General features: G+C 39.9%; 1 protein-coding gene across 1 annotated transcript in view; it reads left to right on the top strand.

Moving 5' to 3' along the window:
- The window catches only part of eif3h.S (eukaryotic translation initiation factor 3 subunit H S homeolog), a 127,946-nt gene that overhangs the window by 104,987 nt on the left and 3,021 nt on the right, over positions 1-19,938 (top strand). Inside the window, 3 exon segments of the mRNA NM_001095310.1 lie at positions 352-501; positions 12,600-12,720; positions 17,441-17,573. Of these exon segments, the coding sequence (NP_001088779.1) occupies positions 352-501; positions 12,600-12,720; positions 17,441-17,573 (404 nt within the window).

Raw genomic sequence — 19,938 nt, 5'->3', positions numbered from 1 at the left:
TTTATGATAAAATGCCACATATAATTAAAAAAGTATATTATTATGAAAATGGTTTATTTACATGAAGCAGGGTTTTACAAATGAGCTGTTTTATGCAATATCTTTTTATAGAGACCTACATTGTTTGGGGGGTATAGTTTCCTTTTAAGCTGAAAACAGGAAGTCAGAAGCCAGTACAGAAGCCCATGAGTACACAATAGAAGGAAAGAAATGTGATGTTTCTTTTGACAGAGGACTCAGAGCAGCATTACTTTGAGGGTTTACTGGTGTATTTATATAGACCTTTCTGATAAAGTTTACTTAATTTTAACCCGCCCTTCTCCTTTAATTTGTTTTGCCTTCTGCCCGCAGGTTAAAAAAGGCCAATGTTGCATATGAAGACATGTTTGAAGAGGTTCCTATTGTCATCAAGAACTCCCACCTTATTAACGTGCTGGTCTGGGAGCTGGATAAAAAGGCACCAGTCACTGAAAAGCACGAGCTGCTCAATCTTTCCAGCAGGTGAGTCCTAATGTGATTGTATAACCTGATAGTGTGTGATACTCCACTTTGCTCATGCTTATAATATGGGAAACATGGCCGCCTAGGTTTATTTCCATTTCTCTTCACTTTGCCAGTTCTGTTATCCATAAGCTCTTTGAGTAATGGCTTTGAAAAGAGCTTTGTAGATTTTTGCCCATTCTCAGGCCATTTCGGCTTGTATTTTTGGGCTACTTTAACGCAATTGCGCTCTCTGCACTAGAAGAGCCGAATTTCCTGGGTTGAAAACCGGAAATTTGGCTCTTGGTTACCAGGAGCAGCCGTCTGATCCACTATTTTGGATTCGGCCGAACCCCCGAATCCTTCATGAAAGATTCTGCAGAATACCGAACCGGATCCAGGTCCTAATTTGCATATGCAAATTAGGGATGGGAAGGAGAGCATTTTTTACTTCTGTTGACAGTCAAGCCATTTCCCTCTCCCCCCTAATTTGCATATGCAAATTAATATTCAGATTTGGTTTGGCCGCATTTAAAGGGGAAGGAAACCTAGGTGGCGCAAACCCCCCCCCCCCCCCGTGTGTTGCCCACCCTCCCCCCTGGCCTACCCGTCCCGCTGGGCAAATGCCCCTAACTTGTTACTTACCCTTCTGCGCAGGTCCAGTCCAGGGAGTTCACAGACGGCATCTTCTTCCACGCGATCTTCTTCCTGCTTTGAACGGCATTTTGGCGCATGCGCAGTAGGAGAATTTCGCCGGTACGGATCTAATGCGCATGCGCCAAAAGTCACTAAGTACTTATGGCGCATGCGCAGTAGATCTTACCAGCGAAATAGTTCTACTGCGCATGCGCCGTTCAAAGCAGGAAGAAGATCGCGTGGAAGAAGATGTCGTCTGTGAACTCCCTGGACTGGACCTGCGCAGAAGGGTAAGTAACAAGTTAGGGGCATTTGCCCAGCGGGACGGGTAGGCCAGGGGGGAGGGTGGGCAACACACGGGAGGGGGGGAGGGTTTTTGCGCCAACTAGGTTTCCTTCCCCTTTAATGTTAATGGTTCAAAGAATGTCGGGCTGAATGGTCGGCCCCCACACATTTTCACCTCACCAAATCTGGCCCTCGTTGCAAAAAGTTTGGGCACCCCTGAACTAAAATATAATTAATCCTTATTGGAAGCAAAACCAGCCTATTGGGTTTATTTCATGTTTACTTGATTTTCTCTATTTTCTATATTCCGATATCTGGAAAACCCCAGATCCCAAGCATTCTGGATAACAGGTCTCATACCTGTAATTGCCCTTACCTTAAAAATAATTTTCTTATATTCCATGAACAAGTGTGCAGAATCTAAAATAAACATGATTTTTCCGTTGTTTTTGGACACGATTCTGCCTTATCGCAAAACCATCTAGATCACCTTATTAACATTTAATTAGAATTCCTTTTACATTTTTTACTTACTTCCTTGTTTTGTGACAAAAAGTCACGTGATTTCCCTCCCGCCCCTAATTTACATATGCAAATTAGGATACGGATTTAGTTCGGCCGGGAAGAAGGATCATGTACAAGGTACGAAAGAATGAGCTGCTCAATCCAAGGTACGAATCCGAATCCTGTTGAAGAAGGCAGAGTCCTGAACCGAATCCTGGATTCAGTGCATCCCTAGTAATAATAAAACAGTAGCTTGTACTTGATCCCAACTAAGATATAATTAATCCTCATTGGAAACAGCACCAGCCTATTGGGTTTATTTAATATTTACATGTTTTTCTATATTCCGATATCTGTAAAACCCAGATCCCAAGCATTCTGGATAACAGGTCTCGTACCTGTAATTGCTTAAAAAAAAATGTTCTGATATTCCATGAATAATTGTGCAGAATCTAAAATAAACATGATTTTTCCGTTGTTTTTGGACACGATTCTGCCTTATCACAAAACCATCTAGATCACCTTATTAACTTTTAATTAGAATTCTGTACAGACGGATAGGACGCTGCATCAGAATTGGAGCTGGCTGTGCTGACAGCCTCCCCATGTGTTCCCTGATTCATGAAGCTTTTTATATTCGGATTCAACAAGGGGCAGAGAGTGATGGTTGTAGTTCAGCCGAGGGTAGAGTGCTGCCGTTTATTGCTTTGTGGTTACAGAGCACGGAAAGTACTGCGGGCTGCTAAACACTTAAGCATTTCAGCTTTCGAAAAATCTAATTTCTTCTACTTTGTGTAACAAATATATCAAATTAAATAGTTGTTACGCTGCTGATCCAGCGAACCCTGTATGTTTCTTGGCACCGAAAAGCCCAGATTGTTCACATTTCCTGTGGAAACCAACTACGGAATCGGTCGCAACCATAAAGGAACCGGGGGAAAGGAATACAGTGGAAAGGGGTAACATTTATAGAGTAATGTTACCCGAGACTTTATAGGTATATGTTGCCCAATATTCTAATTTGCCTTGTCTGGATGTCTGCAGTGAGCTGAAGTATATCCTATTCCTATTCACGCTGCAGCTTGGGCTTTTCTTTGTATATGATGTTTCCCCTGGATTCCTGACGCACGGCATGATGACTTGCACTCAAACCAGCATTTTTGGGTGGCAGAGAGGACATTTTATCCCTAAATGCTTGTGTTACTACAGCTGGCCATATGCACACAGATCATATTGGTCAGTTTGAGGAATGGGCAGATAAGAAAAGGGATAACGGAGTTAAAATTGCAAAAAACAACAAATATTTGCAAAATTTAAAACCTTCAGAATTGTTTCTTTGCCGATCTTTTTCACTGTTCCTCCACTGGATCATCAAATCAAGATACAATTAAAGATCAGCACCACAGGCTATGGCAAAAAAAAAAAAAAAAAAAATAACAGAACCTAGCGCAATATTGTTAATAATTAGTGCAATCACCAAAGTGTTACAACACTAGTCTGTGTGTGTCTTGAACCATAGAAAGTCTATGCACAGATTTTTCGTGTGTTTTTTGAAGCACTTTGACTTAATTATCATTTATTTTGGATATAGCACCTTGTAGAAATCACTATCACTTTAAAACACACACGAAAAATCTGTGCATAAACTTTCTATGGTTCAAGACACACACAGATTAGTGTAACACTTTGGTGATTGCACTAAATATTAACAGTATTGCACTAGCTTCTGTTATTAGATAAGAAAGGGAACCTCTTGCTATTCTGTATGAAGAAAGTAGAAAGGCAGCCATACAATTTTTGGCCCTTTGTATACCCTCTGTCTCTTTACCCCATGTATGGCAGGCTCAATGTATGCCAATAGTCAGAATCCGAAAATCCGGCATCTCAAACCTGCCGAGGTTCTATAATTCAATGGGAGAGATCCCTATCCTATATGAAAATTTGTTGCCTGCGCTGGAATTAGCCAGAAAATCCGATTATTTCAGACTTTTCAGGTAAAAATAAGAAAAATTCAGTTTTTCAGGAAAAAACCCACAAAAAAATCGAGAGGTTCAGGGAAAAAACTCTTTCGCTAGATTTTTTTTGAGTTTTCCCCGATCTGATTAAATCCTGCTTTTTAAAGAAATAAGGTCAAATCATGGATTCTAGTTTGTTTTTTTTTTTAATAGAAAAATTCAGATTTTGATAAATAAGGCCCTTAGCAGGACATAGACTGTGCTATTCCAAGACAATTTGCAATTGCTCTTAATTTTTTTGTGTTTTTAATTATTTTGCTTTTTATACAGCAGCTTTCCAGCTGTATCCGGCATCTCAACCCTGGTTGTATATAAGTCAATGGTAGAGGTCCCTATCCTATATGGAAGTTTCTGTTGTCTGTGCTGGTATTGGCCAGAAAATCCGACTATTTCAGACTTTTAGAGCGAAAAAAAAAAAAGAAAAATTCAGTTTTCAGGAAAAGCCCCCCAAAAAATCGAGCAATTCAGGGAAAAAACCATACAATTCTGATTTTCACTAGATTTTTTATAATTTTCTCCCGATCTGATTAAATCTGACTTTTTGAATAAATAAGGTCAAATTGTGGATTCTTGTTTGGAGTATTTTATTTATTTGAAATAGAAAAATTCTGATTTTTATAAATAAGGCCCATAGCATTACATAGACCGTGCTATTCCAAGACAATTTGCAATTGGTCTTCATTTTTTTCGTGGTTTTTGAATTATTTTGCTTTTAAAACAGCAGCATTCCAGTTTGGAATTTCAGAAGCTATCTGGTTGCAAGGGTGCAGTTTACCCTGGCAACCAGGTAGTGGCTTGAATAAGAAACTGGATTATAAATATTATAAAACATAAATAAGAAAATTGTTACACCACTTCCTGTTTGCAGCACCATCACTTCCTGTTTGATGGTGGTTGCGGGCTTGGTTGCGGATAAGGCAGTTTTGGGTCCGGGTAGTGGATCAAAGTGGGTAAATATTAGGAATACACCGAATCCAGGATTCGGTTCGGGATTCGGCCTTTTTCAGCAGGATTCGGATTTGGCTGAACCCAATATGAATCATAATTTGCATATGCACATTAGGAGCAGGGAGGGAAATCGCGTGCTTTTTGTCACAAAACAAGGTAAAAGTAAAGTAAAAAATGGTTTCCCCTTCCCACCCCTGATTTGCATATGCAAATTCGGATTTGGTTTGGTATTTGACCGAATCTTATGTCAAGGATTCAGGGGTTTGGCCAAATCCAAAATAGTTGATTCAGTGCATCTCTAGTAAAAATGCGGGTTTGGGTTGCGGGTCCGGGTCTTACAAATTTGTTCTGCGCAGGACTCTAGCATGTGATGCAAGAGCAGTGGAGACCTATCCCAATCTCACGTCACATGCATGTGCATAATAAGTGAGTTCGGGGGCAAGTGTTTATTATGGCCATGAATATGCCCCACCATTACCAGTTTCACCAAACGGCCTCCCAGTTCGGATGGCTTGGCACTCGCGAGGGACATCGCTGCTCCGTACGCGTCAGGCAATTTCCACAATCCACGGGCATCTATAAGAACACTTTTTAAAATTTCAATAATATTTGTAGCAATTAACATTACTTCTATTAACACGACACCAAAGGGGAAATTCTCTTTAACACAAGTTCGTTTTCGTACTGGTACACGTTTTTTTTTTGCCCAGGAAAAGACGAAAAAAAAGCCAAACTGTTCCGTTCTGAGCACAAGTGCTTTTTCAATAGGAGAGCAACATGAGGTGAGGTGTAACGAATTAGAGGATCCAGTAACCTTATAAAAGTAAACTAATGCGATACCACGGAGCTCTCTCGCTCTGCAGCTGTGCAGCACTTTAATGGAAACCGTATGTTGTATTCCACCCACCAGTAGGACTTTATAGTATTACAGGGAAGGGATGCCTTTTCCATAGAGCTGCTGAGTGTAGAATTTTCAGAGGGCAGGGGGGTTTCGAGAAAAAAACGTACACTGGGAAGCTCACATTTTAGAACGTTTTATCCATACAGGTATGGGGTCCGTTATCCGGAAACCCATTATCCAGAAAGCTCAGAATTATGGAAAGGCCGTCTCTCATAGACTCCATTATAATGAAATAATCCAAATTTTTTAAAAACGGTTTCCCTTTTTCTCTGTAATAATAAAACAGTAGCTTGTACTTGATTCCCAACTAAGAGTCTTAAAGGAACAGTAACATCAAATAATATAGTCTTTTAAAGTAATAAAAATATAATACAGTGTTGCCCTGCACTGGTAAAACTGCTGTTTGCTACAGAAACTCTACTACTGTTTATATAAATAATCTGCTGTGTAACAATGGGGGCAGCCATTCAAAGGAGAAAAGGCTCAGGTTACACAGCAGATAGAAGATACGCTCTGTAGAACATAATGGTGTTATCTGTTATCCACTATTTAACCTGTGCCATATGCCTTTTTCCAATTTCCACCATTGCTACATAGCAGCTTGTTTATATAAACAATAGTAGTGTTTCTGAAGCAAACACACCAGTTTTACCAGTGCAGGGCAACACTGTATTATATTTTCATTACTTTAAAGGAGAACTAAACCCTAAAAATCAATGGCTAAAAATTTGTATATACTGTGTTTATTGCACCAGCCTAAAGTTTCAATAGCTGCAATGATCCAGGACTTCAAACTTGTCACAGGGGGTCACCATCTTGGAAAGTGTCTGTGACACTCACATGCTCAGTGGGCTCTGATTGGCTGTTGAGAAGCTAAGCTTAGGGCTCGTCACTAATTATCCAGCAGAAAATGAGCTTCCCCTGTAATATAAGCTGATGCTACAGGTTTGCTGATTAAATTCTAATGCTAATTGTACTGGTTTCTGTGCTGCCATGTAGTAATTATCTGTATTAATTACTAATCAGCCTTATATTGTGACATTTCTATTCTATGTGTACTGTATATTCTGAGTGGCTCCCTAAGCTCAGTAAGTGACAGCAGCGCAGAGCATGTGCAGTGAATCAGCAGAAAAGAAGATGGGGAGCTACTGGGGCATCTTTGGAGACACAGATCTTTACTGCTAAAGGGCTGTGGTTGCCTTGGGCTGGTACAGAAGCACAAAACATAATGTACAACATTTCTAACCTACGTCTTTAGTTAAGCTGTAGTTCTCCTTTAAAACGCTTTTATTTTTTGGTATTACTGTTCCTTTAAGGTGTGAATTATGGAAAGACCCCTTATCCAGAAAACACCAGAGCATTGTGGATAATAGGTCCCATAACCTGCACTGTTTTGTAGCAAGGACATGTGGAGGGGTGGAACTGTGCATGTAAACAAAGCATGGAGGATCTCAATGTCTGTGTTACAATTAGAGTGTTGCTTCAGTTCTCCCATATAAACATGTTTTATGCCCCGAGTCACAGCCCGTGTGTACAGTATGTCCCCGATTTATCTGCTCGTACTTAATTTCATTTCTGTGCTCTCATCCCTTTCCCAATTCCCATTCCCACTCAGAAAGCATTTTAATCTTGTATGTGCTCATGAGTTTGTCATGTCAATTATTAGAGCTGGAAGCCCTCCCTCCATTACTACATATAAATATGCCCACAAGATATATGGCCTTATCATCCCGGCTAGCCCTCCTGCAAGTGATACAGAGAGACATTTGTAATTCACAAGAAAGAAGCCACATCATGCCAGGGACATAAGCACCAATCCTGCATTTGTCTCTGCCAGGCTTCATTCTAGCTGCACTCCATTCCTAGCAGTTTCTTATTAAAGGAACAGTTCAGTGTAAAAATGCAAACTGGGTAAATCGATAGACTGTGCAAAATAAAACATGTTTCTAATATAGTTACCGTATATACTTGGGTATAAGCCGAGTTTTTCAACCCCCAAAATATGCTGAAAAACTCTACCTCGGCTTATACTCGGGTCAAGCGCAAAAACGGTCGCCAGCGTCTAAGAATAGTCGCCGGCGCCTAAGAATAGTCTCCAGGAATATTCGCCGGCGTCCAAGAATGGTGGCCGGCATCCAAAAACAAGACGCCGGCACCTCCAATGGGAGCACAAACCCTCAATTTTTTAATTGAAACTTACCAGAAGCTGCTGCATTTCTCACCCTAGGCTTATACTCGAGTTAATATGCTTTCCCAGTTTTTGGAGGTAAAATTAGGTACTTCGGCTTATACTCGGGACGGCTTATACTCGAGTATATACGGTAGTTAGCGAAAAATGTAATGTATAAAGGCTTGAGTGACTGGATGTAGACTGGGGGGGATAAAGAGTAGAGCCCTTTAAAAGTATGGATGCTCCGAATCCACTACTTTGGAATTTGGTTGAATCCTTCATGAAAGATTTGGCCAAATACCAAATCCTTATTTGCATATGCAAATTAGGGAAGAATCCGAATCCTGCCGAAAAAGGCCAAATCCTGGCCGAACTCCCAACATGTTTGAAATAGAAAGAGGGATAAAAAGATTTGTTGCGCATAAAAAATTGACCACTCCCATGTTTGTGGCCACACCCCCTAATTACCATGTTAATTTTACAAAATCAGGCAGGTTATGAAAGTTTGAACACATTTCCTGTGGTTTTTACGAGTTATTACAGTTTTGCTAATCGAAGTGAGTTCCCCTTTAAACTGCAAGTGACAGTTTCCCCAAGAGACCTGCTTATCTTAAATCGTTGCAAAAGTATCTATTCTGGGCTCTCTGCCAAAGGCCAATTAAGTTTTAGAAACTTGTATCTTTTTCTGTCTGTTCAGGGCAGGAAATCAAAGAGAAAGTCAGGACATTTCAGTAACAATCCGTGAAAAACGGGATATTTGGGAAGTGTGCATATGTTATCATGGGCTATTTTTAGATACTAACTCTCTAATTATTAAAGGGCTTCTAAAGCCCTTTAGTGTCGGTTTTATGAAACAGCGATGCTGTACCACTTCCTCAGAACAGAAGAGCAATGCAGACACTCAGGGCCGCCATTAGAAATTACGGGGCCCATATAACCAAATTATCAGGCCCACTTGACCCCGCCCACCCAAGCTCCACCCCAGATCCCGCCCACTCCACATAACCGTTAAAAGACCACACAGACATCAGTGCTAAAAAAGGTAACCCCCCCCCCCTGCACACACAAGTTATAAAAAGCTATTGATGGTCAGGGCCCCTTATATGTGTGGTGCCAGGGCCCCCCTTAAAAGTTTTTTTTAAAAAATTGTTGGTCAGGGCCCCCCTACAAGTTAAAAAAAAAAAAAAAAAAAAAAAAACTGGCACCAGGTCCCCCCTTACAAGTAGAAAAGAAACTGGGCCCAGAAGAATATTTTTTTAAAAAAACATTGGCACCAGGGCCCCCATTACAAGTTAAAAAAAAAATTGGGGCCTCAAAGAATATTTTTTTTAAAAAAAACATTGGAGCCAGGGCCCCCCTAACAAGTTAAAAAAAAATTGGGGCCCCAGAGAATATTTTTTAAAAAAAACATTGATGGCGCGGGCCTTTAGAGTATTAAAATATTACATTGGTGGCCAGGGGATGAAAAAAAACACAAATTGGTGTTCAGTAGAGTTGAACTCATGGCTCGAGGACTTCAACTTCGCCTCCTTTCGCGACCTTGGGTTTTTTGCCGATTCAGGACTTCAATTTCTTCGGGTCTTTTCACCGATTCGGGACTTCGGCTTCAGGTATTTTCGTGTCTTTGGGTCTTTTCACTGCTACGGGACTTCAGCTGTTCAGCTTTTCGGCACTGATTGTGACTTTGGAAATGGGCGCATGGCTTTGGCGCTGTCAAGGGGGGCCCGGCTCTTTTGAAAAAGTGCAGCACTGCTGGGCCCCCCTTCAGGCCCGAGCTCGGGACACCTGTACCCTCTGTCCCCCCCATGATGGTGGCCCTGCAGACACTTATCCAGTTATCCATGCATTTTCCATCCTTGGATCTTTTTCTGTCTTAGCTCCCCTTTAATTCTGTGCAGTTTTTTTTTATAATGGTTGTTAACGCTACTTGTTTGTCTTTTCTTTTCTTGAACTTTCTACTCTAATGAGATTTCATTAATGTTTTTTTCATGTTGGAAAGTGAGCAGTAGGGAAATTGGGGTGGGGGGCATGGGGGAGGGGTGTATCGCCAAATTGGGATCTAATGGAAAAAGTGCTGGTTTACTTGGATCATACTTATCAGTTAGTTCATGTCTCCAACACATCTGTTTAAGTTATCTGTTTTCAGTTTCCCTGGCGACGGAGGCAAACACGGCAATATGGAACAATAAGTCCCTGTTTCAGTGTTTTCGTGCCGTGGGTCCCAGAGATGCAAATAAAATCCCTTCATGCGGCTTGTGTTGTTTCTCGGCCGTGGCGAAGAAAAAAAAAATCGACTGTTTCAGTAGATGGGGGAGTTGCGACTCCAGATGAACAGCTCTCTGCTCATTCTTGTCACTCAGTAATAGCAGGACAAACGCGTTGGGTGTAGCGCCCCCTGCAGCAGTTGTTTTGTAGGAGATTGCAACTGCCAGTGAATGCTGAGTCAGTACAGCACTTGCCTTTAGGTACCAACATTCTATTGTGGCTTTTGTCAAGCAGCATGACTGCTCCAATGTACATTTACTTCCAGAAATATATAACATTCAAGGGATACTGTCATGGGGAAAAAAGGTTGTTTTTTTTCTCCAAAACACATCAGTTAATAGTGCTGCTCCAGCTGAATTCTGCACTGAAATCCATTTCTCAAAAGAGCAAACAGATTTTTTTATATTAAATTTTGAAACCTGACATGGGACTAGACATATTGTCAGTTTCCCAGCTGCCCTCAGTTATGTGACTTGTGCTCTGATAAACTTCAATCACTCTTAACTGCTGTACTGCAAGTTGGAGTGATATCACCCCCCTCCCTTTCCCCCCCAGCAGCCAAACAAAAGAACAATGGGAACGTAACCAGATAACAGCTCCCTAACACAAGATAACAGCTGCCTGGTAGATCTAAGAACAGCACTCAATAGTAAAATCCAGGTCCCACTGAGTCACATTCAGTTACATTGAGTAGGAGAAACAGGCTGCCAGAAAGCAGTTCCATCCCAAAGTGCTGGCTCTTTCTGAAATCACATGACCAGGCAAAATGACCTGAGATGCACCTACACACAGGCCTGGATTTGTGGAAAGGCCACCTAGGCCCGGGCCTAGGATGGCAGGATTTTAGGGGGGGGGCGGCATGCTGCCCAACCACAACCACATTGGTTCAAAAACACTGGGGATGCACTGGAAATTTTTTAAATTCCCCATCGATGATGGAAATTTGCACAAATAAAGGGAAGGACACAGGGGTGATGAACAGCAGTGGGCCTAGGGGTGCCCTCTGTTTAAATCTGGCCCTGCCTACACCAATATTACAACTAAATAACTTGCTGGTTCAGGAATGAAATTTTAAAATGTAGAGTTGATAATTTACAGTGTAAACAGTATAATTTAGAAATAAAAACGACATCATAAGAATCATGATAGAATACCTTTAAATAGCTGTATAAAAGCTCCCTATTTACTTCCTGTTTGTGGCTCAGGCTGCATTGCCTAAATGACCCCTTCCTCCTTTTAGATTGTAAGCTCTAATTACCGCTGTTCAACTGAAGTCACCTGTACAGATTACACCCAACCACACCACCAGTGGCCATACATGGGCAGATTTAAATTGCCTTGGGCAACAAGATCCTAATATTACCCACATCATGGAGGGCATACGGGGGGAAAATTCGCTCTTTTGGCGACTTTTCCAATTGTTGATCTTTTAGTATATGGGCAGCTTTAGGCACCCTTCAGGTATCCAGCGATGCAGAAGATGTTGGCGATAATTATTTGGTAATACGGTAGAACCCCCAATTAACATCCCCTGATTTTAGGTTTCCCCTCATTTTACATTGTTGGTTTGTGGTCCCACCAATTCTATATTATTCATAATATATTTCCCTGATTTTACATTTTCCTGGATTTTACATCATTTTTTTTTCTGGTCTCCTGAAAAATGTAAAATGGGGGTTCTACTGTATATAATCTGAGTATTTTATCCAAATGCTTTAGAGTCCCACATGGTTCCAATTATTTAAAGGAGAACTAACCCCTAAAATTGAATGTGGCTAAAAATGTCATATTTTATATCCTAAGCTTATTGCACGAGGCTAAAGTTTCAGCTTTTCAATAGCAGCAATGATCCAGGACTTCAAACTTGTCACAGGGGGTCACCATCTTGGAAAGTGTCTGTGACACTCACATGCTCAGTGGGCTCTGATTGGCTGTTGAGAAGCTAAGCTTAGGGCTCGTCACTAATTATCCAGCAGAAAATGAGCTTCCCTGGCTGTAATATAAGCTGATGCTACAGGTTTGCTGATTATTAAATTCTGATGCTAATTGCACTGGTTTCTGTGCTGCCATGTAGTAATTATGTGTATTAATTACTAATCAGCCTTATATTGTGACATTTCTATTCTATGTGTACTGTATATTGTGAGTGGGTCCCTGAGCTCAGTAAGTGACAGCAGCACAGAGCATGTGCAGTGAATCAGCAGAAAAGAAGATGGGGAGCTACTGGGGCATCTTTGGAGACACAGATCTTTACTGCTAAAGGGCTGTGGTTGCCTTGGGCTGGTACAGAAGCACAAAACATATTGTACAACATTTCTAGCTACTTCTTTAGTTAAGCTTTAGTTCTGCTTATCTGTCTCTGTATTGAATCCGTGTGTTTCTCTCTGGTGCCCAGTAACCACCTGGAGAAAAGCCTGCAGCTCCTGATGGACAGAGTGGATGAAATGAGCCAGGACATAGTGAAATACAACACATACCAGCGCAATGTCGGCAAGCAACAGCAGCAGAAGCATCAGGTGGGTTCCCATTATTTGCTCATGGAATAGAGGGGTGGTTCCTGCATGGGGCTGCAAGTGGTCTTCATCCACAGGGGAGGCGCTTACGTGAATGAGGTATTATCCCTTTAAAGGTGTGGTTCATGTTTAAACTAACTTTTCGTATGTTGTAGAGAGTGATATTCTGAGACAATTTGCAATTGGTTTTCATTTTTTATTATTTGTGGTGTTTGTGTTATTTAGCTGTTTATTCAGCAGCTCTCCAGTTTGCAGTTTCAGCAATCTGGTTGCTAGGGCCCAAATTGCCCTAGAAACCATGGATTGATTTGAACGAGAAACTGGAATATGAATAGGAGAGACCTGACCATAAAGATGAGTGATATAGAGTAGCAATAACTATAAACTTATAGGGTGGTTCGTGTTTAATCTAACATTTAGGATGATGTAGAGAGGGATATTCTGAGACCATTTGCAATTGGTTTTCATTTTTTATTATTTGTGGTTTTAGAGTTATTTAGCTTTTTATTCAGCCGCTCTCCAGTTTGCAATTTCAGCATCTGGTTGCTAGGATCCAAATAACCCTACCAACCATGCATTGATTGAGAGACGTGAATATGAATAGGAGAGGGCTGAATATAAAAATAAGTAATACAGAGTAGCAATAACTATAAACTTGTAGCCTTACAGAGCATTTATTTTTAGATGGGGTCAGTGACCCCCATTTGAAAGCTGGAAAGTCAGGCAAATAATTCAAAAGCTATATAAAAGAAAAAATGAAGAACAATTGAAAACTTGCTTAGAAATAGTGGCTTTTATTACATATAGGGGTAAGTAGGTTACAAAATGGCTATTTCTAAGCAACTTTTCAATTGGTCTTCATTTTTTCTTTTATATAGCTTTTGAATTATTTGCCTGACTTTTTTTCCTGCTTTAAAATGGGGGTCACTGACCCCATCTAAAAATAAATGCGCTGTGACGCTACAAGTTTATAGTTATTGCTACTCTTTATTACTCATTTTTATAATCAGGCCTCTCCTATTCATATTCACATCACTCGTTCAAATCAATGCATGGTTTCTAGGGTAATTTGTACCCTAGCAACCAGATTGCTGAAATTGCAAACTGGAGAGCTGCTGAATAAAAAGCTAAATAACTCTAAAACCACAAATAATAAAAAATGAAAACCAATTGCAAATTGTCTCAGAATATCACTCTCTACATCATACTAAAAGTTAGATTAAACACGAACCACCCTACAGGTTTATTGTTATTGCTACTCTTTATCATTCATTTTTATGGTCAGGTCTCTCCTTCAAATCAGTGCAATTTGGACCCTAGCAACCAGATTGCTCAAATTGCAAACTGGAGAGCTGCTGAATAAAAAGCAAACATCTTATTGGTTGCTATGGGTTACTGCTCCTGGGCAAACTTAGCGGCTTTTATTACATATAGGAGTAAGTAGCTTATAAAATGGCTGTTTGCCCAGGAGCAGTAACCCATAGCAACCAATAAGATGTTTGCTTTTAAACAGGTGACCAGTAAATGCTGATTGGTTGCTATGGGTTACTGCTCCTGGGCAAACTCATTGCCTTTTATTACATAACTCCATATAAGTAAGCTCAAAGGTGAAACCCCTTTTAATAGTGGCAGGACATATCTGTACTATATGAATAAAGGCCAATAATAATAATAATAATAATAATAAAGCAGCTGGAAGGCCCCGTGTTTGACTCTCCTGCTGCTGCGTAACCATCAATTGCGACTCCCTGGCATTCTCATGAAATAACCGTGAATATTACAAGTTATTCAGTGAGACAACAGCCTTTCCTCATTTCCTACTCGATTACATTTCCTCCAGTCCCGTGTTCAAACTAATGAAGCGCTTTTGCCAGATGAATTGAAAACGACTATTTTTTTCCCCAAGAAAACGTAAGCGTTTGGAGGTATTTAAGAAACAAGTGGAAAGTCGGTCATTAGCTCCCCCCCCCCAGCGTTATCCATTGCAAAATATCACTCAAGAAAATAATTTTATCATCGGAAGCAAAGGAAGAAAAAAAAGGTTTAGGCTTGCAGGCTCCATTTACCTCTAATTGCTTTGGTTGTGGTTCATTACAGCATCGTTAATGTCCCCATCACCAATTTTGTAAAATCCGCGTTTGTGCTGAAAAGCTGTTCATTTTGCCTGGAAATGTTACCCGCGCACCTTTGCTGTTTTCTGCTGCTTTTATTAAGCCTGTTTTTAAAATATGAATAGGAATTTGTTGGTGCAAATAAGAAAAAGTCTTTTTTTTTTTCTTTTTTTTTTACCCATGATTTTTGCAAAACCTTAAAGGAGAAGGAAAGCTACAGAGGCTGTTTATTGCCAATAGATTAGCCACAATAGAGAAAGCTATAGCACTATATTTATTCTGTAGAATGCTTTACCATACCTGAGTAAACAGCTCTAGAAACTTTGTTTAGGATAGCAGTTGCCATATTAGCTTGGTGTGACATCACTTCCTGCCCACATCTCCCCCTGCTTTCTCTTAGCTCTCAGATTACAGCAGTGAGGGGAGGAGGGAGTGAGAGAGGAGCAAACTGAGCATGCTCAAGCCCTAGCCCTGGAGGTTTAAGCTGAAAACAGGAAGTCTGATACAGAAGCCCATGAGTACACAATAAAGGGAAAGAAATGTGGTGTTTCTTTTGACAGAGGAGTCAGAGGAGCATTACTTTGAGGGTTTACTAGTGTATTTATATAGACCTTTCTGATAAAGCTTATTTTAGCCTTTACTTTTCCTTTAAAGGGATATTGTACCCTTAAATAAGTATAAAAGAAAAATATTGTCCTGGCTGTTATTCTTATTACTGGAGTTATATAGGCAGTCATACTAACCATCTCATGAGACTTTTGCTCATTGCACCCACTGCAGTAGGTTCATACCGGACCATATGGGAGGGCAATGGGAAGTGCCAGAAGACTTTTATAGGGTTTATGGGGCTGTTGCGCTCATGGTATGTGGGCAGACTCGCTATTTAGGGTAGTGTGCGACATACGTATTACTCTCTGCTAGGGATGCACCGAATCCAGAATTCGGCCAGAATTCGGTCTTTTTCAGCCGGATTTGGCCGAATCCTAATTTGCATATTCAAATTATGGGCGGGGAGATAAATCGCATGATGTTTTGTCACAAAACAAGGAAGTAAAAAATGTTTTATATGCAAATTAGAATTTGTTTCAGTATTCGGCTGAATCTTTCGCAAAGGATTTTGGGGTTCGGCTGAATCCAAAATAGTGGATTCGGTGCATCCCTATTCTCTGCTGACACATATATAACTGGACATTTTCGACACTGATGTATTGGGCTCATTTTAGTATTTTGCATTTGCTCCATTAAATGGGAACTAAAGCCTAAAAATGGTTATAGCTATAAACGCTTTATGTTATACAGGTATGGGATCCGTTGTATGGAAAGCCCTGAATTAGGCGAAGGCCATTTCCCATAGACTCTATTTTATCCAAATAATTTAAAGGGATACTGTTATGGGATAAAGAGTCTTTTTCAAAACACGTCAGTTAATAGTGCTGCTCCAGCCGAATTCTGTACATAAATCCATTTCTCAAAAGAGCGAACACATTTTTTCGTATTTTATTTTGAGATCTGACATGGGGCTAGACATTTTGTCAGTTTCTCAGCTGCCTCAAGTCATGTGACTTGTGCTCTGATAAACTTTAGTCACTCTTTACTGCTGTACTGCAAGTTGGTGTGATATCACCCCTCCCTTTCCTGCCCCCCCAGCAGCCTAACAAAAGAACAATGGGAAGGTAACCAGATAGTAGCTCCCTAACACAAGATAACAGCTGCCTGGTAGATCTAAGAACAGCACTCAATAGAAAAATCCAGGTCCCACTGGGACACATTCAGTTACATTGAGTAGGAGAAACAACAGCCTACCAGAAAGCAGTTCCATCCTAAAGTGCAGGCTCTTTCTGAAAAGCACATGACCAGGCAAAATGACCTGAGATGCACCTACACACCAATATTACAGCTAATAAATACACTTGCTGGTTCAGGAATGAAATTTTACATGGTAGAGTGAATTATTTGCAGTGTAAACAGTGTCATTTAGAAATAGAAACGACTTTACAAAAATCATGACAGAATCCCTTTAAAATGTATTTCTTTTTTCTCTGTAATAAAACCGAAGCTTTTAAGATTTAATTAATCCTTATTGGAGGCAAAACAATCCTATTGGATTTACTTAATGTTTAAGTGATTTTTGAGTGGACTAATGGAATGAAGATCCAAATCACAGAAAGATCCATTATCCAGAAAACCCCAGGCCCAGCTCCAATACCAAACTTAACTCTACCAACCTGAAGTTTCTGTTTTTTTTAATACAGTAATGATTCAGGCCTTCAAACTTGTCCCATCTGGGAATTTGTTAGGTCATCGTTTGGAGCATGCTCAGTCTGCATCAAGCAGAACATGAGGTCATACAAGCTGATGACTTTACTATTACATTATAGAATAGCAGAATGCCTGGCTTTGAGACTGTTCTATCTATATCTATATATATATATCTATATCTATATATCTAGAGAGAGAGAGAGAGAGAGATGAGTGAGTACCTGAGCTCATGTGCTGTGAAAGCTCCTTTAATAGTGACCCCAGTAAATTCCCTATCATTTTAACTAAAAAAGGTCTCTAGTGGCACAGCTAGCTATTAATTGTTTATTTTCTTGTATCTATCCCATATGCAGTACACGCAAAGGAGACAACAAGAAAACCTACAGCGCCTGAGCCGCGGAGAGACCCCATTGCCCGAGGAAGACGTCAACAAGATGTTTAAGCCTCCTGTGACCCCTTCCAGAATGGATCCCCTTCTTATTGCAGGTAGTGGGGGATACTGTGCACCATGTCTTCTAAACCTCTCGTTAAAGGGAACTGTCGCAAATATTAAAATTTAATATAAACTTCAGCATACTAAAATAAAAGTTTTTCTACATATAATCAATTAAAAATTCTCTACAGTTTCTGAAACAAGTTTATCTTTACTATTTCCTCTCTCCGTATTTGTTTCTCTTCATTCTGTCTTCATGCAGCAGTTGGGTGTCAGATATTCATTGACAGTTAGATCCAATATATCTTATAGGGGGGCTCCTTTTGCCTAGAAGATGTATTAGAGCTCACTCTATTAAACTCACAAGACATCGTCTCTCTACATGCAGGATTTGTGCAAAAGGCAGTTATTTTGTTTGTACTGGAATCAGTTATTTGAGTGAGCTCTAATACATCTGCCCCCCCTATAAGATATATTGGATCTAACTGTGAATATCTGACACCCAACTGCTGCATGAAGAGAGAATGAAGAGAAACAGATGCTGAGAGAGGAATAGTGAAGATAAACTTGATTATTTCAGAAACGATGCAGAATATTTGATTGTACAGGTATAGGATCTGTTATCCGGAATTCCGTTATCCAGAAAGCTCTAAATTGCAGAAAGGCCATTTCCCATAAACTGCATTTTATCCAAATAATTAAAATTTTTAATTGATTTCCTTTTTCTCTGTAATAATAAAACAGTATCTTGTACTTGATCCCAACTAAGATATAATTAATCCTTATTGGAAGCAAAACCAGCCTATTGGGTTTATTTCATGTTGATATGATTTTCTAGTAGGCTTAAAGTATGGGGATACAAATTATGGAAAGATCCATTATCTGGAAAACCCCAGGTCCCAAACATTCTGGTTAACAGGTCCCATATGTGTATTTAGAAAGTTTCTTATTTCAGTATGCTGAAACTTATATTAAATTTTCATTTTTGCCGTAGTTCTCTTTTAAAAGTGTATCACCGATGTGTACCTGATTGTGACCACTGATTGTGTTTATCACACAAATATTATGTTGGTGCTCAGACTGCATCGTGATGAGCTTGTGTGTCCAAGGTTATATTCATATTAAATGTGGAAGAAGGGCTGAAAGGACTATCATTTTAATTAGAATGTAATACTTTTTTCCCAAAACAGTAGCTCCAAAACTAGGCAACCTATAGATCATGTCTGGGATTCTGCTTTATAGGCCAGAACAATGGTTTAGAGCGAATTGTAAACCAGGGCCTCCATCAGTAGTCTGTGGCTCCAAGAATTTGGGTGGATTTTTGGCTTAATTTGTAGTGGCCGGGGCAGATCAGGGCTGTGGCATTTTGTTTAGTGGTATTTCTTTGTAATGGTGTCACATTTTCTTGTTGGCAGGGTCCATCCACCAGGGGGGCCAGGTGAGCAGTGGACACATTGGTCACCCATGGAGGGGGTATCTAACTTATTAATATGGGCCCATGATAACTGATGGCAACCCTGATACCATCCACTGTGTTGTGTACACATGTTTGGAAAGGCATACAGTATTTATTGAAGAAAGTAGCAAGGGTTTAAGTTACCAAAGGTAACAGGCGTCCCAGACCTTCATCTTAGAGGAGGTAATAAACACCTTCTTATCTTCTAATTCTCACATGGAACTTGATGTAGTTAAAAAAAAAAAAAAAAAGCACTTTATTTAATGAATGTTTTTTTAAAATATGTAGCCTTATGCTTTTTATTCCTTGTGGGCACTTAGTCATAGGCTGTTATACCTACATAGCCTATACACAGGATACATATTGAGAAGTGATTCATTAAATGAACTACTTTTATAACTGCATCTAATTCCATGTGATGTCCAGTTTTTGCCAGCCCATATGATATAAGATAAGAAAGTTTTTATTACTTCAACAATTATTGTAAAGTACGGTAACAGGTGTCCCAGACCTTCATCTTAGACGAGGTAATAAACACCTTCTTATCTTCGCATTCTCACATGGAACTTGATGTAGTTAAAAAAAAAAAGCACTTTATTTAATGTTTTTTTTAAAATATGTAGCCTTATGCTTCATATTTATTCCTTGTGGGAACTTAGTCATAGGCTGTTATACCTACATAGCCTAATCACAGGATACATATTGAGATGTGATTCATTAAATAAACTACTTTTATAACTGCATCTAATTCCATGTGATGTCCAGTTATTGCCAGCCCATATGAGATAAGATAAGAAAGTTTTTATTACTTCAACAATTATTCTAAAGTTACCTTATTACCCCAGACATCCTCCCCACAAGTGTCCTTTTTACCTGGCACGCTCAATGCCTGAGCCACTATATAAAGTCACCTGCCAGCACCCTACTGAGCTACAAACCTTGTTAGGTGGAATTCAAGAGTT

This window comes from Xenopus laevis, chromosome 6S, assembly GCF_017654675.1.
Source record: "Xenopus laevis strain J_2021 chromosome 6S, Xenopus_laevis_v10.1, whole genome shotgun sequence".
Lineage (NCBI taxonomy): Eukaryota > Metazoa > Chordata > Amphibia > Anura > Pipidae > Xenopus > Xenopus laevis.
The sequence above is the reverse complement of the archived record's forward strand: the minus strand, read 5'-3'. Positions and strand labels throughout refer to the sequence as shown.